At 46.8% G+C, this 16,225-nt stretch overlaps 1 protein-coding gene across 3 annotated transcripts in view; it reads left to right on the forward strand.

Moving 5' to 3' along the window:
- The window catches only part of ESPN (espin), a 917,745-nt gene that overhangs the window by 382,194 nt on the left and 519,326 nt on the right, over positions 1–16,225 (forward strand). For all 3 annotated transcript variants that reach the window (XM_069240012.1, XM_069240013.1, XM_069240014.1), the window contains exon 7: positions 7,848–8,134. In XM_069240012.1, coding sequence (XP_069096113.1) covers positions 7,848–8,134 — 287 coding nt within the window. The remainder of the gene's footprint in view (positions 1–7,847; positions 8,135–16,225) is intronic.

Below are 16,225 nucleotides of genomic sequence, written 5' to 3' on the forward strand. Positions count from 1 at the left end.
AAAATGAGGCAAGTTTGTCTGCCATTGCGGCCTTCTGCTTGGGGTTAATGCTCACATTTAAATGAATCTGAGATTCCCGTATGTGCTTGGTCCAACTATCCTTCGGTAGAGCCAAAACACATGATTCATTTGTGTGAAGTTCTTAACCAACAGGTTGGTATTAATATAAATCGCCAGGCTGCCTTTTGCCCTTACAAAGGTGCTACTTTTCTGGGCAGGCTCACTAAATTCTTCATATCCCATGAGTGGAATGCTAACTTGAACCCAGGACTCCTGATTCATTATTATATCAAATGCCCCCAAGAATTGAACAACAGCTGGATCATCAAATGTTTCCTGTAGACCCCCTATGTTCCAAGAGCAGATAGTTAGCCCATCCTGATCAGATGTAGTTGACTGGGCTGCTGATCAGTCTTGGCAGGTTTTCGCCTGAGACAGAACTGTAGGCAGCTAGCTCCAGTTGTTTTGAGGCTTGTACTTTGTATACTTTTTCTGCTCATAGCGCCTCTCTCCTCTGGTTATTTGAATTGTGGCATTGGCTTGACCAGGTGCGCCTTTTTGGTGGCCCCTGTTTGCCCCCTTAAGATGGACAAGGTCCAATCTGTATTCCTTTCAGAGTGCTGCTTTTCTAATAACAGGAGAGGATATCCATCTCATTGGTGGTTTATTACATCCATGCCCGAGGCCTTCAGCAGCTTCTTCCTTACGAAAACCTGAAACATTGAAAATGAAAAAGCCAAACAAGAGACAGAAAACGTGCATGAAGTATTACAGATTATGACTCCCCCTCCCCCGCTGTCAAATTTGGAGACAAGCTACTTTCTTAAGGGATGAGCCCAGTAATAAGAGTTACCATGTTCGGACTGCAGCAACAGAAGCGGGGACTGCAGCAACAGAAGCGGGGGTCTGACGATGGACGTGGAACCTTCCAGAACCATTAGGGTTGAAGAATGTAATTCCACACCGTAGTTCAGAAAGTACTTCCAATGACACGGAGAAGCACTTTCTATCATGGAGCAGTAGTGAGGCGAGAGGCGAATTGATGTGGAACATTAACCAGTGACATCTTTTAAAATAGGCAGTAATGAACCGATGAACACCGCTGTGGTCTACTCAGAGGAACAGAGTTAGTAAAGTATTTTATGTACAGCATTAGTTCAGAATTCTGAACATTCGAATGGCCTATGTAGTGCGCGATAGCTGGAGACACCATGGCATGAACAGTCCCATAAGCAAAACAGATTTGAGGAAGTAGTGTTTCTGACTCACGTGACTGCACAAGCATGAAGTAGGATGTACGTCTACAGGACAGTTTTCTTACCCAAGCATGCTTACAGCATGGAAAGATGTTCACCTGCAAAGCGTTTCTGAGTAGGCAGCAATGTTGAGACACTTGCTCTGTGCGTCACTGAGAAGGGCCTAAGGGTCACCTTACATAAAAATACTGCCAACATGAGCAGATAGTAATTATTATGGCGACAAAGTGACAACAATAACATTAACAAACCCATTGTATCCTGAGCATATGCTGGAATGTACTATGTGACCCATTTAGCACTCACGTGTGTCATTTAGGTTCAACTCCAGTGCACGTTTTTTTAGAGCTCCTGGGAAAAATTATATTGTATCATTTAGGTGCTCCCTATTCTCTAGCAACAAAGTCATTTTTGAGGCTTTTTCTTACCATTTGAGGTAGCACAGTGAAGCAGCTGCATGCAGTGGCATTAATACAGCATTAACTGTTTGCATTGTCGCTCTGCTGAGCACAAGGGGAAATGGATCTGTCTAGTGGGGGGGCCATATGTATTGGCTGCGGAGTTGGTCGCCTTAAAGGTGGAAGGAAAGTTCCTGAATCTTCCACATTACCCCAGTGGAAATCAAACCAAAATATGACCAACAAATGTGTAATAGTGAAAGCTTTCCACTTTATTGCACCGGAACTATAAAGGAAACTTGTATTGGAGCACATTAATGCAGTGAAAGGGGGCGGGGGCTCATTCTGTTGTAAATGCTAATTCGCTGATAGCGAATGAACGGAAAGCATGCTGCTTAGTTTGTGGCAACCAATACCTCACTTTGATGACTAATTTGTTGTAGGAGTAGGACAAGGATACCTGCAAACAGGGCATTTCAATTACTGCAGCCATCCTGAACACCAGCATCATATGTCTGGTTTCAAATTAAGAAGGAACCTTCTTGAATTGGAAGCAGTGGAAAGAACACATTTAAACTAGGGTTGGGCAATAAATTATGCTCCGCCGGCATATTTCAACGAATTTTGCCCACTCTGCAAAACTCGGCCAACCGCTGAATGGCAGAGTTTTTTTCTTGCGTGCAGCTCGCCAATTGTAGGTTGGTGAGCACAAGCGAGAATTGGCATCATCTAGCGAGATTTTCTCACTACGGGCCGTCACGGGGGTTCGTGACCGTTCGCAATAAGAAAGCTAGTGTTCGAGTACAAAATCTACTCAAGCTGCAGCAAGAAGCAACACCCTCTGGCGTGCCGCGAGGTACCATTCACACGCATGTTGCAGCACAGAGTAAGCTCCTAGTACTCAAAATCAGACAGAGCAGCGCGACATGCTGATTCCAGCCACTCACTGTACTCTGCAGTATCTTACAGAGTTTTCATGTAACTTCACGACATTTTGTGGAATGAAACTCCGCGAGTTGCGCCCACCCCTAATTTAAACAGGTATGCCTCTAGCAGAGTATGAGACCTATCAGCTATGAATGTTTAATGGTGTTTCACTTTACTTTTCCCCATGATCGTCTTTGCTCTGCTTCCAATAACCACTATTATTATTAAAACTAAACTTTGGTGCACTATATCCAGTGACCACTAGATGGAAGCAAATAGAACGAACATTTAAACAGTAGCACATTCTGCAAATCTGACTTTTTTGAACATTCAACATGTGTACAAGGTATATGTGGTTGAAAATACCATTGTTTGATTTTAGGAGTACTATAAGTATGCCATTTTGAAGCTATTTAGACTGTTTTTTTACTTAGGTGATGAACTAGTGAACGTATTAAGGTTAGTGCATCTCTCCTCTTCCTATACTCTAATATGCCCCCATTTAAATATTCTCATCGATTCATTTCAATCGCATGTTGATATTTAATTGAATCGAAATTTATGAATGAATTACAGTCTCGAGTTTCTTGACACTAGAGTAACTTTCAACCTCGTTTTCACTCAATTTTCACCATGCGTGAATTGTACTTGTAGTGCTTTGTTGATTGGACACGTCTACATCACATCTACTAAACAAATAAACGTTACCCACGAGGAGAGTTACTGCTGTGTACATATTCTCTTGGAAAGCTGTAACGCCAATTCCGAATTCGGAATCTGTGTATTTACTCCTACTGCGTCACAACAGTTGAAAAAAAAGTAGTTTCCCTACAGGTTGTGACGTCGCGGGATTTTCCGGGCTGCGTGGACAGGGAGGGCTGTCTTCTCCGTTGGAGAGAAGAGAGCCCAGTTGGAATGGGGGGGGGGCAGGGGGGGGGGGAGAGCAGAGGGCGCTGGGGTGTGTCGCAGGATATTAGGTATTACAATTAAATATTTGGGTGAAGGAGGGGTGAATTTGAGAGATGGTGGTGTGGGCGGGTGACAAAATATTAATTTTTCTTTTTAATGTAGGCACATGGAGGCCAGTTTCATAATAAGTGGTGTGGGTGAGATGACGTAGGCCTGGATTTTTTGTATTTATTTAAGAATGGTAGATACTGGAAAGAAGGTGGTCTGAGTGGATAGGAGGACACCAGTCGTTTCAAATCTGAGCAAGGAAGTGGGGTGGATATATGCAGACAGAGGTGAGGTTTGTTTATCACGATACTACGTGCACTTTTTTATTTGATAAGGGAAGGAGTGGATAATGTGGGAATGTGGCAAAATGCAGGTACTCGTTTTCAAATCTGGGTGGAGAAAGAGGGATGGCTAGGAATTGGTGGGAGTCGCGAGCAGGATCGCAGGTTTAATATTGGGACATAGGTGGACGCAAGTAAAGCGATGTCATGTATTCCTCCCCAGGGTCGGACTGGGACAGGAAACAGGCCCTGTCATCAAAATAAAAGTATTGTATTGAGTTGTATTGTATTGTATTGAGTTATTTGTAGAGCGCATTCCAGCAAAAGCATTGATGCGCTAGTCTAACCAGAGATACAGGAAAAAAAGAACACAGACTACCCAAAGAATCTAATTCGCGAAAAGCCAGGTTTTAAGGCTTTTCCTAAAAGAGAAATGAGTAGTTATTTAACAAAGTGAAAGGGGCAGGCTATTCCAGAGCCTAGCCGCTTCCATAAAGGCCCGGTCTCCCCATCTGGCCTTATTAAAGTATTCCCCATTAGTGAATCAGATAGCTAAAAAGGTAACCCACATTTTCAAGTCAAGGCAGTTTTGAACTTGGAAATATAATCTGTATATGGGTTGTGCAAGATATGGGAGATTTCATGCATGCATGCTTACTGCAGGCAGTGTTGGTGTTAATATAAAGGAAATCAGCACTAAAAACTGATAAATAAAAAACCAAGAAATAGGGCGACAAGCAGCCAAATAACGCAGCCCACACACTGACCTGTCAGAATTTCCATTTAGAAGACAGAAGTTGTGGTTCAGTGGGGTTTCTCTTCTACCAAACTAAAACTGCAGAGTTATGCATAGCCACCACCTCCCAACATGTGGCATCCTGGCATGCTAGCAATGTTTTTGTTTAGCAGGGTAGCTGATGAGTTTGTTGGAAGGATGCTGTCGTAAAATCAACTTCATCTTTGAACAAGGTGCTACTGCACACTATGCAAGGGTGGACCATTTCACATCTGGACATGATCACACACATTCCAAAAATATGGTGATATGTCTTCTAAGCAACGTTTTGGGTATTTCCTTGGAGCCAAATTTCACCATTCCGATGAAACCAATATCATGCAGCCTAGTGGGTGGCAGTGAGTTTAAAAGTACCAGAGACAGTAGCCTCTCCTGTCCCACATGCCTTGACTTGAATAAGGAGGTCTCTGAATTTGCTGTAAGGGCATATATACATCTTCTGATGGAACAGTATCACCATAGTGACACATGCCAGAGTACCTGATTGGCCCACAATTATTTGAATCATCACTGCCCATCCAGCATCATTTGCCCTCCAGGCAGGTTGGTTGCCTTCTCCATACTTTGAAGTTTATAATATATACTGGATACTCAGGTCTATCCTCAAAATGTATGAGTGTTAAGCATTTTGGGAGACCATGTGAAAGATGTGTCTACTGATAGATTTTCTTTCAAATTCAAGACCATTTCAGGGTGTTCTGAACATGTTGTACACTGTTTCTCAGCTGTTTGTATATGGTACAAGGAAATAGAGGCGGATTTAAGCATAAAGATAGATTGCTTTTTTACTACACAATCAGTGCCTCTTTCTGACTCCTAAGTCCTGACCACTTCCAAAGGACCATAGCCAGTTTTCAATTTTGCTTTGCAAACATGAAAAGGTGATGATTGTAGGAAATTTGTCTTTTCAGCATGTTTCTACCTTTAACATATTTGTAGCTGGTATTAGAACTCTGTGAACTCTGACGCTGATTTTCAGTGCCACGGTGTGTGTGATCTGATCCTAAAATGGTATTAGTATAATTGATGTAACCCATTGGGCTAATGCAACATTTCTTAAAGGCCTTGTAATATGTTAGAAATTGCTCCTGTGGCGTGCAGTTACATAGTCATAGGTGAGCTGTAGTGTGTATTGCCACTGCCAGCATTGATGACAAAATGTATAGCTGCCAGGAGCATCACTGTGAAGTGGCAGGGTTGTAATTTAAAGGCCCTAGGATAACATATTGCAAGGAAACTGGCCTTTGTCATGTAATAAAACATATTTCATATAGTAATATGTCATTCCTAAATTGTGTCTTTTAAGCCAGCAGGACAAGATGCCTAATATATAAAAAAAGTGACATACTATTTGTTTAATCAACGTGATTGTTGGCCTAAAAGCTATTTAGCTTCATAGGCTCAGTTGCATTTTCAATAAGATATGATTAAAATATTTATTTTATATCTTAATTTGGGAAAATTGTAAAAAAGTGAATCAAAGTTATTTGACCATTCATTTTAAAATTGTGATTCAATAGTGATATCAGGATTTTAATAACCATAATACATTTAGTGGAATCACAACTTTATAAAATGTACTTTGGGTAGTCTTAGTCAGAAATGGCTTAAAGCCAGTTCTTCACTCATCACATTTCCAGAAGCCATCACATATTCCTGGCTGGAGTTGATGACTTTGCCTGGCAGAGGACAACTGATTGACCTCTGGATCCAGGAAGAGGGACATGTTGTCACCAATTGGCCAGTTAGTAGGGATGAGGCATCTGGGATGGGTGCATGTCAGCTGACAGAACAAAGAGCGGCCTTAACACTCTTTCTTTTGGTTTGGTGATTCCAAATTGGGCCGGTGTGATAAACTCCTATCCATTCACAGCTCCCCTAGTTCTTTTTGCTCCAGCCCAACTGTCAGAGGGGGGGAGGTAGGTGTCTTATGGCTATAACAGAAGGGAAGATAGCGTATCTAAAATGGGTTTGGCAAAGGCTAAGGGTTTTTCTGGAGCGTCTGCAGAGGAAAGAATGGTTCAGCCATCAGAGATTGAAATCTTCTGGGATTTTTTTTACAGTAATGCAAGAGGAAGTGCTGCAGTAGGAGGCTGGCATGGGGTGGGAAATTTGCTTGCACTGCATAAGGTAATGTTCTAATCACTGGCTAGTCCACAGGATAAGATTGCCAAGTCACCACTACTCCTCAGGCAATTCCTAGATCTTGGAACACCGTACCTGAAGTGGAAGGGCCTGCCAGAAGAGAAAGGTTTCATGACTTCTGCTGGAAGAAGAAGACTTAAGAAGTCCTGATTCTTGCAGGCACCCACAAACTGGAACGGCTCTCCAATGGTTAAGTGGTTGACCTCCTGTTTGCCTGCTCTGGGGACACAAGAAGCAGAAGGACTCATGACTCCATGAGGGCCTTGCTGGGAGCTGTAGGATTGACCAAAATAGTTTCCCAAAAATTAGAGAAATGTTGGACATAGTCATTTTCTCTACTTGTAGGGGACTAGAACAAGGAGCTGGAATTTTCCCAGGAATGTCTCACCCAAGGAGGGCAAGAAAACCAGCTTCATCCTAATCAGAGCAATCTGCCACACTGAAGATTGGCTTGAAAGGGACTTATGGTAAAAATATCTGGCCTATTTTGAGCCCTGGCCTGTTACAGTTCCAGCCTTGCCCCACTGGAGGATTTTCAGACTCAAAAAAGTGACTAAGGGTTAGAATTTGGAAGACATAACAGTGTCTGTCAAAATGGCTGAGGACATTACCCCAAGGTACTCTGCCCACCAAATTTAGAACTGTCTACCTGTTCAGTGGACAACTCTAAACATTGAAAGGAATTGGGTTCCTTTCAGTGTAAAAAAAACTTTGATGTGCATCTGCTGTCAGTTTTAATAGACCTACACTAAAGTTTATGAAACTTTTTTTGCTTTTTAGAAACAAACTCCCAAAATGGGGAGTCCATAATTGAAAAACAAACAGAAAAAAAGACCATCCACACCATGGGAGTTTTCTCCCAAGGTGTGGGGGTCATTATTATGATTTCTTGTGCTTCACTGCCGGTAGTGGAGCACCAATGGGTATGAGGGTCCTGAGAGTATATACAACATATGTGATGTCTCATCTGTAATACACTGGCTTGTAAGCATATTGATATAGTGTGTAAAATTATAGCAACTTCATGAAGCTTCTTCTTTTGTGAAGAAACTGAAAATGTTCTAATGGATTTCTATTTTCTTTATAGGGCCCCCAGAATCAACAATAGGGGACATGCAGGCCTATATGGACATGCTGAATCCAGAGATAGGACCACATGGAAGCAAAAAGGGAGGAGAGACTGCAGCATCCCTTCCGCAACCTCCACCTCTTCCCCCTCTTCCACCTCCTCCAGGTTTCCCAGCCCCTCCTCCACCTCCTGACTCCAAACTGCCCCCACCACCTTCTTATCCAGCGCCAATCCCTCCAGAGGGACAGCCCACTGCGGAGATTTATGTGCAAGCAAAGAATAACCTGCGCCACATCGACAGCGAGGTACTGAAACCTGGGTTAACCTTTGAAGCAAGTATTAGTTGAGTTGTGCTGAATGATGTTTGGAGGAATTGTCTATAGAGTGATGTCACCAAGCAGACATTGTAAGAAAAAATACTTTTATCAATTAACAAAGAATGCTATGCCATGGATAAAATATTTACTTCATCACATGCTGTTGAAGAGTAGGACATTATATGTGAATTAGGAATGACGACAACACACAGATCTTATATATGTAATATTCAGTAATATTAACAAAGGACACCGCCTTGATGTAATCAGACTGATTCCTTTTGTAATTTTTGGGATGAAGGAAGCTTGTGGTAAGTGTTAATAATTTATTGCATTCAAAACATGCTTGCCTTAATCACACTTTGGAAAGTACACAGTATTAGTTCAAGGAGAATGAATCAGTTGGCGTTATGTGCACTCTTTCTTCACTATGGCTAGTGTCATAATTTATGGCATGATGGTTGTGTCCACTGTGGTGCTTCCAAAGAATGTGTACCACCAAGGTGTGTTCAGTGGATCAGATTTCTACTTTAGTTGAGGGTCACCTTGGCACACACCCCCAACAAGAAAATTAATTAATGTTGTTCAATGATGCTCTCAAATACAAAGAACCAACTAAGCATATCATCTACGGTCATTACATGCTGCTGACATGATCATAATTTTGGTTTGTTTTCAATGTAACTAAATGTTGATAAGAAGGAACATATGATTTTAGCATGTCTGAAATAATTGAGTGACCACCTCCCTCCATGTCATTAAGGACAGTATTTGCCGGGGGCATGGCCTGGCCGTCCTGCAAGATGGCCGCCACTCTGGGAGGCTCTGCCGGGTAGGGGCATAAATCCTTCTACAATCCGGACAGATCAGCCACCCGAGGTGCTCGTTATACTCCATTTCGTGTGCTGAGCAGCTGAGGAGACGAGAGCTGGTAATAAGGGGCTGGCTCGGTGGTGGACGGCGCGAGCTTTCCTGAATGCCCTGCTGACGGTGAGGCCTCATGGACCGCCGGGGGACGTGCTGGCTGAGCGGGGCCCCAAGGCAGGCCGGCAGTGATGGAGGGCGCCATGGGGGTTGTTGCCTGCCTCCCCCTGGATGATGTGAGCTGGCGGGCCGGAGCTGCAGCGCTCCTGGATTCTCTGTATTGGACAGGCGGTGGGCACCTGCGGAGCTGAGCACATGGTGAGGTTCAGATCGCGGGCCTGGCAGGTGGGTGTGCCAGAGCTGTGGGACCCGGGGCCGACCCGGTGGTGGAGAAAGTAGGTGCGGGGGTGGGCTGTCGGGCCCCTGCCGCCCCAACGTTGGATGCCGTCGGCTGGCAGGAGACCCGCTGAGTGCACCTATCGGCGTGCCCAGCCTTGAGAAGAACTGGCACTTGCTGGCCATTTATCGATCTATGTGCCCTACCTGGCTGACCCCCGTGATGCACTGCCTTACCTGGGGCTTCGGTGGGGAGATGGGCTAGATGGAGAGCAGCCACCTCCCCTTGCTGTGGTCTGCCCATGTGAGCAGACAAGGTTTTGAGGTCCCCAGGCCTTGGTGAGGGGTCATGAGGCCAAGGCGACAGGATTTGATGGCTTGCAGGCATGAGGAGTGGGTGGCTTGCCTGGCGCACTGCTGGTGGCCTTCGGTGTTGGTGGCCCCTGGCCCCTGGTGTGCCTGGAGCTGGACTGAGCACATATGGTGCCGACTTCAGACAGTGTGACATTCCCCATGGGAGTGAGATTCTGCCACGATGGGGAAGGTGAACCACAAACAATCGTAGCTGTCATTTGAGGGCACAAAAAAGTGCAGCCAAGCGGGCAAATCAATGGACGAATTGTCTCAAGTGGAAGATTCCCAGTTACCCTCAGTGAAGGCTATGTTTCTGGACTTTAAATACAGCCTGGCAGGCATAGATATTAAGCTAGATCATCTGACCGATCTCATGGATCGTCTGAAAGATAGGGTTGATGACCACGATACCCACCTTGAGCAGGCGACTCTCGCTTTTCAGAATTGGAGGATGGCCGGTGCGGTGAGGTCAAGCAGCTTCTTCAAATGGAGCAGGTGCTGAAAGTCATCCGGAATAAAAATGAAGACCTTGAAGCCTGCTCCAGATGAAACAACATCTGCATCTTAGGTCTCCCGGAATCGACAGCCATGGGGCACATTGAGGACAACGTGGAGGGCATGCTGTCTGCGCTCTTCCCTGGTGAGCTCTCTTCGGTGCTGGTGGTGGAGTGGGCGCACAGGTCGCTTGGTCCGTGGCTGCCGCCTGGGACACCAGCGTGGCCTGTTATTGCACGCCTGCTCAACTACAGAAACAGAGACATGGTTCTCCGCCTCGCCCATGAATGCCGCCCCATCATATATAACAACAATGAGCTCGGCATCTTTCCTGACTACACCCCCGGCGTGCAGGCAGCTCGCTCGGCGTTTCTCCCAGTTAAGCACACTCTGAGCCACACGGACGTTAAATACTCCCTTATCTACTCGGCTAAGCTGTGTGTTCAACATAAAGGCAAATTACACTTTTTCCTAGACCTGAAACAAGCAGCAAAATTTGAAAAAAGCATTCCCAAAAAACTGGCTGCGCACAGGAAAATGAAGAAGGCGGAAGTATCCTGAGCAATAATGACTGAGAACAGCTGTTCATGAGGGGAGTCTGTGGCCCATATTTATACTTTTTTAGTGCCGTATGACGCAAATGCAGCGCTAAAAAAGTATAAATATAGGCCTCTGTGTCTTGATGGTGCCCCGTGGCCTCTTGGGACTGCAAGTGAACTGCACTTCTGCGATGACCGGCCCTCTGGGGTCCGGACTACTCGGTGGCTCCAGCCCACCTACCCATATTGGGTGGGAAGTCTGATGGCCACACCAGCGCCCCAATGGATGAGTCCAAATCAGTTGTTTGTTGTTATGAGATGGGATATGATTTTAGGAGGGGGTGGGATGGGAGGTCGGGCCTAACTAGGGGGCCTGAGTGGGTGGGGGGCGGCTGATGTGTGGTTGGCTACTATGTTTGATGTTTTCCCTCTGTTCTTTCCTGCCCGTACCTTTCTGTCCTCGCAGCTGATTCGATTTACGTCTGGAGGAGGGCGGTTGTGAAGCGGTTGCGATGTCTACCATGATGGTTCCTAACAATGTGACTCCTGTGAGATGTTTGACCTGGAATATTTGGGGGTTAAAGGATGGCCGCAAGATGAGATTGGTATCTGCTTATATGCAGTGCCATGCGATAGACATTTGCATGCTTCAAGAAGCTCACCTGACTAATGCCACAAGGTTTAGGGTGAGGGCTGGATGGATTGGGGAGAGCCATGTAGCAGTTTATTCGAGATATGTGAGGGGGGTGACCATCCCGCTTAGAAAGAGACTGTAGTGGCGTCCTGAGAAAGGCCATTTCGTCTGTTGTCAGTTTATGGTCCTAATGTTGATGACCCGGAGTTCTTCAGGGAGGTGTGGCGCCTGGTGGACTCCTTTTGCTCGGGGTCCCTGCTATGGGGAGGTGATTTTAATGTGGTATTGGACTCTGAGGTGGATCGTGAGAGCCGGGCTCGGCCTCAACATGTGGCAGCTGCTAAGGCCTTATCCCTTATTATGGCTGAGGGTGCTGTGGTAGATCTATGGACGGTGAAACATGACACAAGGAGAGAGGGAACATGCCTTAATACAGTACATAATAGCTCGTCCCGGATTGAAAGATGGCTCAGAACTAGAGACGTAGAGCTCTGGATGGAATCTCTTGAACATATGCCCGCACTCTGTCAGATCATTTTCCGGTTATATTGGAGTTGATGAACACTGGGGGCCCTCGCCGCGAATTCTCATGGCAGCTGTCACATGGTGCACTAAGAGACCAGTCCTTTAGGGAGGAGATTCGAACCACTATTGTGGAATACTTAACTGTCAACCTGGAATCGGTATCCTCAGTGGGCACCTTATGGGAGGCATTCAAGGTAGTAATCTGGGGGGTTTGCCTTGCCAAGCAGCACGGTGTGCTTAGAACAATCCGTCATGAATTGGCAGACTTAGAGGCCTAACTGGCTAGTCTGGAGAATCAAATGTGTGCAGATATGTCTAGTGCCCTTTTGGTTGAAGTAAGAGAGAAGCTGTCACAATATGAGGAAGTGGACCTCTACGAGGATTGTTTTATGGGAAAGGAAGCCAAGGCAAGGCGATATGGAGAGGGTGAGAGGGCCGGTAAGACACTGGCCGCAATGCTTCGACGGCCGTGGGTGGGAAACTATGTTGTTGAGCTGCTTGACTAGGCTGGTGTACGTCATGCTGGCACTAAAGGGGTCAAGTGGGTATTGATGGATTTCTACCCCTCCATATACTCCAAAATGATGGGGCTGCACACGGCGGCGTACACAGAATACTTTGATGACATTAGCCTGCTCTGGCTTGAGAACACGCACAGGCAGTACTTAGACACTCCGTTCATGGTTGAGGATGTCATTCAGGTTATACGTGGTCTGCCGGGAGACAAGGCATCAGGTTTGGATGGGCTCACAACGGCCTTCTATAAGGAATACGCAGACCTATTGGCACTGCACCTGCTAGATTTTTATGTGAAAGCACTCAAGAGCGGGATTCTCCCACCTTCATTGCGTGAAGCCCTAATTGTCACCATATTGAAACCAGATAAAGCCCCGTGCCTTTGCGACACATATTGGCCACTATCTCTAATAAATGTAGACATTAAGATACTAGCAAAGCTAATTGTGACTCAACTCAAGCCCCTGCTCCCGTCTCTTGTGCTACCGGTCCAATCTGGTTTTGTGCCTGGTCGCTCAACCTTGTATAACCTCTGTACCTTTTTTTTCAGTGACCCGAATGATGAACCCTGAAGATCACGCTGCGGCTGTGTTACTGGACGCCACCAAGGCTTTTGACTCCCTCGTGTGGTCATATATGTTTGGCCTATTGTCTAGGGTGGGCTTGAGCCCTAGATTCATCCAATTAATCTGTTTATCATTCTCGGCTCAAACCGTGAGGCTGACAATCAATGGAATGATGTTGGAACCTTTCCCAATAGCTAGAGGTACTCGACAAGGCTGCCCCCTCTCACCTCTGCTTTTCGCTTTGGTGATGGAGCCACTGGCAGTGAGCTTGAGACAACATCATAACCATGGGGGATCGACATTTAGACAATGACCAATCCTGGTCTCTATGTATGCAGATGATGTTGCTCTATATGTAGAGGACCCACAGCTTCATCTTGACATACTGGTAGACGAGATAGCACGCTTTGGTCAGATCTCTGGAATTACGATTAACTGCTCCAAGTCAGTCGTTTTTCCCTTGTCGGTTGCAACAGCACAGTACCACTCCAAATACCCCTTGAATTTGTCTGATGCCCGGTGCATTACCTGGGCATATGGCTCAGCAGGGAGGTGGATGAGTTGTGGTCAGCCAACTATGGCGAGGCCATTATGTGGCTGGAAGACAAAGTGACGGCCTGGCGCTCCCTTACGCTCTCGTTGACCGGCCACATAGCCATAGCCAAGGTGGTAATTCTGCATACATTTCTCTACCTGTTTATCAACATTCCCCTCGCCCTCATGTCCAATTTCTTGAAAAGGCTTAGATCTTCACTCATAACTCTGGCCTGGGCTGGCAGGCAGCCCAGAATCTCGTAGGAAATACTGACACAACCATTTGAACTGGGCAGCCTGGCTGCCCCGGATCTGGAACGTTATTATAACTGCGCACAGGCACATTTCGCGCATTTTTGTTTGCACCCCATAAACTACTTGCCACATCTGGCTCAGGAACACGATTCTGTCTGGCCTATTAGGCTCTCTGGAGTGAATAATGGGCCACCCAGGCCTAGGACGAGGGGTCTCAACACTGTTATGTGCACGGCGCGGGCTTGGAGGGTGCTTCTGAAATGTGCAGAGACTGGGGAGCCCTTTGCGCCATCAACGCCGATGTGGGACATCATGAGCCTGCAGCTATCGGAGGGTGGACGGTTCTGTGAACACCTGTGCGATCTGAAAATGGCTACCCTAGGGCCTTGGTATCCGGTGGGCTTGTTCATCTCCCAGAAGCAGTGCTGTGCGAGCCGCACGATACTGCGCTGTATCGCTTAATTTACCTACAAACCAAGGCACTTTTGTGGGCTAGATACCCCTGCTTGCCGGAGACGCCCTTGATGTGCCACGCGCTGGAGTTAATGTACAAATCACCATCTCCACGTAGACTCATCACAGACCTGTATGTTTGCATGCAGACGACTGCAGCCCCGGCTATGCCCAAGGCCAGAGCACATTGGGAAGTGGATATAGGTGAAACTCTTCCGGACGATGGGTGGTGTTATTGCTGCGCGCATATGCGAGACCTCTCCCCCAATTACAGATTGCGCCTAATACACTTTAAATTCCTGCACCGCTTGTACTATACACTGAGGCGCCATAAGAGGAAGGGCATCCGGTCAGATGCTAGATGCGAAAGATGTTCAGTGCTGGGGGTGGAGTTCCTGCACCTGGCGTGGAGCTGCGGGGCGCTGCAGGAATACTGGATGGATGTGCTGGGCACGCTTGAGGAAATGGTCGGGCTCGAACTGTCGCAGTCTCCCAAATTTGCTCACATGGGGTATGTGAAGGAGGTCCCCCCTGTGCACAGGAAACTAGTGGGGCTGCTATTGGTGCTGGTTAAGCGTAGAGTGGTAATGTATTGGGGGAAGAAACAGATACCCTGATGTTAGGAGTGGCCGCGCAATGCTGCGTACTGTCGGGAACAACTAATAGCCTACTGGGAATTGATGCTGTCTAACTCCCGGCCATGAGATATATGGACTCCCCTGCGATCCTTCCTTATGTCCCGGCCATAGTGGTGTAAGTGGATGCTGACACATGGGTCCAGTTATGACTGAGATGAATCTGCCCCCCGAGGTGACGAGCCACTGGCAGTGAGCTTGAGACAACATCATAACCATGGGGGATCGACATTTAGACAATGACCAATCCTGGTCTCTATGTATGCAGATGATGTTGCTCTATATGCAGAGGACCCACAGCTTCATCTTGACATACTGGTAGACGAGATAGCACGCTTTGGTCAGATCTCTGGAATTACGATTAACTGTTCAAGTCAGTCGTTTTTCCCTTGTCGGTTGCAACAGCACAGTACCACTCCAAATACCCCTTGAATTTGTCTGATGCCCGGTGCATTACCTGGGCATATGGCTCAGCAGGGAGGTGGATGAGTTGTGGTCAGCCAACTATGGCGAGGCCATTATGTGGCTGGAAGACAAAGTGACGGCCTGGCGCTCCCTTACGCTCTCGTTGACCGGCCACATAGCCATAGCCAAGGTGGTAATTCTGCATAAATTTCTCTACCTGTTTATCAACATTCCCCTCGCCCTCATGTCCAATTTCTTGAAAAGGCTTAGATCTTCACTCATAACTCTGGCCTGGGCTGGCAGGCAGCCCAGATTCTCGTAGGAAATACTGACACAACCATTTGAACTGGGCAGCCTGGCTGCCCCGGATCTGGAACGTTATTATAACTGCGCACAGGCACATTTCGCGCATTTTTGTTTGCACCCCATAAACTACTTGCCACATCTGGCTCAGGAACACGATTCTGTCTGGCCTAGTAGGCTCTCTGGAGTGAATAATGGGCCACCCAGGCCTAGGACGAGGGGTCTCAACACTGTTATGTGCACGGCGCGGGCTTGGAGGGTGCTTCTGAAATGTGCAGAGACTGGGGAGCCCTTTACGCCATCAACGCCGATGTGGGACATCATGAGCCTGCAGCTATCGGAGGGTGGACGGTTCTGTGAACACCTGTGTGATCTGAAAAGGGCTACCCTAGGGCCTTGGTATCCGGTGGGCTTGTTCATCTCCCAGAAGCAGTGCTGTGCGAGCCGCACGATACTGCGCTGTATCGCTTAATTTACCTACAAACCAAGGCACTTTTGTGGGCTAGATACCCCTGCTTGCCGGAGACGCCCTTGATGTGCCACGCGCTGGAGTTAATGTACAAATCACCATCTCCACGTAGACTCATCACAGACCTGTATGTTTGCATGCAGACGACTGCAGCCCCGGCTATGCCCAAGGCCAGAGCACATTGGGAAGTGGATAT

The sequence above is a fragment of the Pleurodeles waltl genome, chromosome 6, assembly GCF_031143425.1.
Source record: "Pleurodeles waltl isolate 20211129_DDA chromosome 6, aPleWal1.hap1.20221129, whole genome shotgun sequence".
NCBI classification, from domain to species: domain Eukaryota; kingdom Metazoa; phylum Chordata; class Amphibia; order Caudata; family Salamandridae; genus Pleurodeles; species Pleurodeles waltl.